The following is a 5848-nucleotide window of genomic DNA, read 5'->3' on the forward strand; positions in this document are numbered from 1 at the left end:
AATTGCATCATAGTTTCCTCTTCCCCAATTAAATATCCTCCCATTTTGCCTAATCCTCTCCTTCTCCATAGCTATGTAGAATGTGAGGCAGTTGTGGTCACTATCACCAAAATGCTCTCCCACCACAAGATCTGATACCTGCCCCGGCTTGTTTCCGAGCACCAAGTCTAGAATGGCCTCTTCCCTCGTCGACCTGAGTTAGGAAACCCTCCTGAACACACCTTACAAAAACAGCTCCATTCAAATCTTCTGCTCAAAGGAGGTTCCAATCAATATTGGGAAAGTTATTGGAGTTTTACACATTTTCCCTATGTCTGCGTGGGTTTCCTCTGGGTGCCCTGGTTTCCTCCTACAGTCCAAAGATGTGCAGGTTAGGTGGATTGGCCTTGCTAAATTGCCCATTAGTTAGAGGGAAATGGGTATGGTTGGGTTACTCTTCGGAGGGTAATTGTACACTTGTTGGGCCGAAGGGCCCGTTTCCTCACTGTAGGCAATCTAATCTAAAAGCATGCATCTCCTCGCCTAGTCATTTTAGTTTCACTGTTTGTTTATACCTCTGACCACAAGTGAATCCTTAGTTAAAGTCCACCACTTGCATGCAGTTAAACAACTAACATTTAGTTATGTAATGGGCTCTTGTGTGTGATAGTAGTGCCCCTGCCTCTGAGCCATCAGACCTGCGTTCATGTCTCAACTGCTAAGAAGATGATTAATAGTATCGCCGAACAGGTTAATAAAATGGAAATAGCTGGTGAAATTCAGCAGGTCTGGCACCATTTGTGGGAAGAAAGCAAAGTTAATAATTCAAGTCTGGTGACTTTTCATCAGAGAAATCACTGGACACAAAAATATTAACTCTGCTTGCTTTCTACAGATACTGCTAGACCTTCTGAGTTTCTCCAGCTGTTTCTTTTTTGTTTCAGATCCCCAGCGTCCATTGTTCTTTGTTTTATGATAAGAAAATGCCTATGTAGTGACACTGCCAGAATGTAGCTGTGTAATGGACTCTTGTGACACAATGGTAATACTTCTGAGCTAGGCAGCCTGGTTTCCAGACCCATCTGCTTCATAGATGTGTAAAATAATCTCTGAACAGTTTGATTAGGAAAATATCTTGGCTGCACAGTATAAGGGCTCTTGTGATCCTGTGGTCGTGTCCCAACGTCTGAGCTAGGAAGCCTGCATTGAAGTCCCACCTGCTCCAAAGGTCAAAGATGATATGTGCACATGTTGATATGAATATTTAAGCTGGGAAAGATTGATTCCTTGTTAATTCAGCAGGAAAAGGATAACTAGCTGTGTAACTATTGTGAGTTCTTATTCTCATTGATATTGTGTCGTTTGCTCCTCCAGGATCAGTGACTGTTGTTGCAGCAAAGGGCGTGTCAGGAATGATCATTCTGTCGATCCAGGGGAACGTGCAGCTAGTTTATCCTATATTCTATGTGATGCTTGTGTGTATGATTGCAGCAGCAATTTATCAAGCAGCGTGAGTCAGTGTTTTCACTTTTTTCGATCATTTACCATTTATTATTTGCCATTTGCATTTGCTTTCTTGGGCACTGAACACTTCCCTATGATTCAGTTCCTCAGAGCTGAGTCACTATATTTTTACCACAATTGAATATAAAATAATTACACTTTTCATGAACAACTGTTGTCTCCATGCACTTGGACCATAAGAAATAGGATCAGGATTAGCCATTTGGCCCCTTGAGGCTGCTCTACCGTTCAACAGGATCATCATTGATTTGACATTCCTTATATCCACTTTCCTGCTCTTACCCTATAACCCTTGACTCCTTTACCCCCACAACTGTTGCATGGAATTCCAAAGTCTCAACCCTCAGAGAAGAAATTCTTCATCATTTCATTCTTAAATTCCTTTATTTTGAGACTTTACAGACAGTGAAGCACTTTGGTACCGTTGGAAAATTGCATCCAACAATTCTCAAACTTCAGTGTGATTAGATGTTTTTGTGAAGTTGACTGAGGGAAAATATTGGCTAGGGTAACTCACCTATTCGTTGAACTGGTGCCAAGGGATCTTCTGCATTCACACAAGGAGGCAGATAGGCCTCTGAAACTTGATCTCTCTGACAGTACAATACTACACTGAAGTGTCAACCTTGAGGTTTGTACTCATTCCCTGGAGCAACTTTGTGACTTGGAGGTAAGAGTGATACCAAGTAAACCACAGCGAACACTGAGCAGTCAACTGAGTGGGACAGTGAGTCGCTTCTGACCTTTTGGGCTGTGAAGCAGTGTGTCCCGGGGGTTGCTAGGCAATAATGAGCAAAGGGTTCAAAGCTCGGCTTTCCCATTAATTAAAGCAATCAACCCCATCATTCCTTGAAATTTGCTTAGCTGCTTCTCCTAAGTTACTTCATTTCCAGAAAAATGGCAGTTGGCTGACAGCTCACGATAAAATATTGGCTCCAAGATATCACATCGTAACCCTTCTCAAATCAGACAATGTCCAAATAGACCTAAATCTGCCAGTTTTTGTCCTGTTTGTCCTTAAATATGAATATCTATTCTGAACATTCTGGACGGTAGGACTCTGACCCTCTGTACCTTCAGACAGCTTATGGTCTGGGTAAAATGGGGTATTCAGTGTCAGGATATCAGTGTTTAGTGTTGTAAAATGGGACTGAAATTGGTCTTTATGTCATCTGAAGGTTTCTGCGAGAGGTCTCTGAGTTATACGATGCATCCCAGATTGCTAGCCTCAGCTATATTCTATCCACAACAATTGCTGTAATCGCTGGTGAGTATTGGTGCTGGCCTTTCAGTATTTGATTGAATGGAACTCGATAATGCGGTGTCTGTGTGTATGATTGCAGCATATTAATCTCCAGAAGTTGGTGAGGAGTCTGTTCCCAAGGTATTGACTCAAGTGTTCTTCCTTAAATCAGTTAAATGTGAATTAGAACAAAGAATAAGTGCCTTCAACCTGGGTGTGATATCTAGTGCTGCAAGATCTTCTAACATGCTTCCATCTCTAACATTTGTCTGACTTTGAGTGTCCTAGCATGAATCACATGTTTAGTGTACAGTTGCAGCAAGTAATTAGGAAAGCTAATGGTATGTTATACTTTATTATGAGGGGAATTCAGTTCAAAAGTAATGGTGTTTTGCATCAGTTATATGGAACCTTGGTGCAACCTTATCAGGAGCTCTGTGTACAATATCTGTTCAGCTCAGTTGGCTGGATTGTTGGCATCATACAGAGCAGTATGATGCCAACAGCGTGGGTTCAGTTCCCATCACTGGTTTGAGGTTACCGTGATGGACACTCCTTCTCAACTTCTTCCCTCGCCTGAGGTCTGGTGGCTCAGGTTAAATCACCACCAGTCACTTCTCTCTCTAATGAGAGAGCAGCGCCTATGGTCTAGTAGGACTATAGCATCAGAACAAACAATATTGGTCTCTTTATCACTGTAGGGTTCTATGATTCTAAGATATAGTAAGTTTACAAGACTATGCATGGAATAGAAGGGTTGTCTTGCGAGGAATGGTCCACCAGGCCAAGCTTCTATCTGCTTTAGTTTAAAAGAGACAGACATGACATGAGTGAAACATACTTGATCCTGATATGAAGAGGATGTTATTCTTGTGTGGGAGGCGGGTGGGGGTGTTGGTGAGGGGTGGTGAGCACTTTCAAAATTAGGTTGTCACTATTTAAGATACATCTCAGGAGCAATACTCTCAAAAACATTGAGCCTATGCTTTCACCATCTATTGAGGAAATTCAAATCTCTACGGCAGTGATAGTTACAGAGTTGTAGGAAGGGGCAGTAATGCAGTTGGTTAGATTGTGAGAGGGGACAATTGTGGATGGACAGGAGGAGGGACGTGGTCAAATGGATTGTCACTTTTGGGGGAGCTGGGCCTGGATGGGTGTGATCTTTGGAGAGGAGGAATGTGATGGGGAGAGGGAGGATTGTTGGACTAAGAGGGAACATGGGGTGTGAATTTTCAAGGGACATGCTGTCTGCACCATTTTGATTAACTTGTTTTTCTTTCTAGGGGCCACATTTTATTTGGAGTTCAAAGGTGCCGATGCTCTTCACATCTGCATGTTCATTTTTGGGTAGGTTCATGCTGAATCACATGTTCAAGTCATCTTCAGCATAATGTTGAGGCATTAATGTGTGGCTGTGAAGGCAAACACGTGCTTCATTTTTCTGATCAAGTAAAGATGTGTTTCTGCTTGCTGCTCTCCCTTTGACAAAGACCCAAGCCATACCTTGTGCAGGTGAAGGTGCCAGTAACACCAGGTGTATTAGGCTGTGAGAGCTAAGATACACGGGCAGTCTAAGGAGGTTTGAGATAGTATGTGCGTAGTTGAATGGGGTGTGGTAAGCAAATTTAAACTCTCTTTTTAAGCTAACACACAAGCTAATTTGACAGTGGCATCAACAGAAACCTTTCTTTAAAGAGGAGACGTAGATCATCGAACTAGTAGTAACGAAGGTGAGAAAATGAGATACATGTAATGTTATAAGGCTCCAATATGTGACTTCAATTTGCTGTGCTTTTCCTGCGCCACACTCTACTCTGATCTCCAGCATTTGCAATCCTCACTTTCTCCTAGTTGACTTCAAGTTATGTCTAGACATAGTAAACCTATTTACAGTAATGATGTGAAGGAAACGTTCCTAGTGTGTGTAGGAGAATGAGTTTCTGGAACAGTACATTGAGAAGCTAACTTGGGGTTTGGCTATTTTAAAATCAGTGTTAAGCAATGAAAAAGGGCTAAATTAACTGTGTTTTAAAGGATCCTTTTGGAAGTAGTGACCAAAATATGGGAGAAGTTCGCATTAAGTTCGAAAGTGATCAAAGAAAGTAAGGATGCCAGAAAATGTGGTAAGTTTACGATTGAGAGCAATTTATTACCCAGCAAAAAATGACCAAGAAGCTGAGGAAAGAGGAAGTAAATGCAAATTCATGAGAAATGGTATGGCACAATGGCTTAGTGGTAAGCACTGCTGTCTCTCAACATCAAGGATGCAGGTTCGATTCCAGCGACTGTCTGTGTGGTGTTTGCACATTCTCCCCGTGTCTGCGTAGGTTTCCTCCAGGTGCTCCGGTTTCCTCCCACAGTCCAAAGATGTGCATGTCAGGTAGATTGGCCAGCTAAATTGCCCATAGTGTTAGGTGCATTAGTCAGAGGGAAATTGGTCTGGGTGGGTTACTCTTGGGTTACTCTTTGGAGGGTCGGTGTGGACTTGTTGTGCCGAAGGGCCTGTTTCCATACTGTAGGGGATCTAATCTAATCTAACCTAATCATTCCAGCCTAAGGCGACTATTTGTGTAGAGTTCACATGTTCCTGCATGGGTGCTCTTGTTTCCTCCCACAGAGCAAAAATATGCTGGCTAGGTGAATTGGTAATGCTAAATTGTCATGTAGTGCAGACTAGGTGGATTAGCCATGGTAAATGCAGAGCTATGGGGACAGGGCAGGGGGCTGCGTTTGTGTGAGACGCTGTTTGGAGTGTTAGTGCAGACTCAGTGCGCTGAATGGCCTCTTTCTGCGTTGTAGAAATTCTATGATATAAGTGAGCTTTTCAATATGTGAAAGGGAAAGGTTAGCCAGGCCATATTTGGGCCTATTACTTGTGTACAGTGAATTTAAAGTGGGAATAGGGAAGTAGTAGAGAAATTAAATATTAGCTTTGCATCTATCTTCATGGAGTAAGATGCAGACAATCTCCCAGAAATGGATCAGTGGTGCTGGAAGAGCAGGCAGCATCCGAGGACAGGCAAAATCGACGTTTCGGGCAAAAGCCCTTCATCAGGAATAAAGGCAGAGAGCCTGAAGCGTGGAGAGATAAGCTAGAGG

At 42.7% G+C, this 5848-nt stretch overlaps 1 protein-coding gene across 1 annotated transcript in view; it reads left to right on the forward strand.

Moving 5' to 3' along the window:
* The window catches only part of nipal3 (NIPA like domain containing 3), a 58706-nt gene that overhangs the window by 35557 nt on the left and 17301 nt on the right, over positions 1-5848 (forward strand). The window contains exons 7-9 of the mRNA XM_043717986.1: positions 1354-1489; positions 2682-2770; positions 4033-4096. Coding sequence (XP_043573921.1) covers positions 1354-1489; positions 2682-2770; positions 4033-4096 — 289 coding nt within the window. The remainder of the gene's footprint in view (positions 1-1353; positions 1490-2681; positions 2771-4032; positions 4097-5848) is intronic.

The sequence above is a fragment of the Chiloscyllium plagiosum genome, chromosome 27, assembly GCF_004010195.1.
Source record: "Chiloscyllium plagiosum isolate BGI_BamShark_2017 chromosome 27, ASM401019v2, whole genome shotgun sequence".
Taxonomy (NCBI): Eukaryota; Metazoa; Chordata; class Chondrichthyes; order Orectolobiformes; family Hemiscylliidae; genus Chiloscyllium; species Chiloscyllium plagiosum.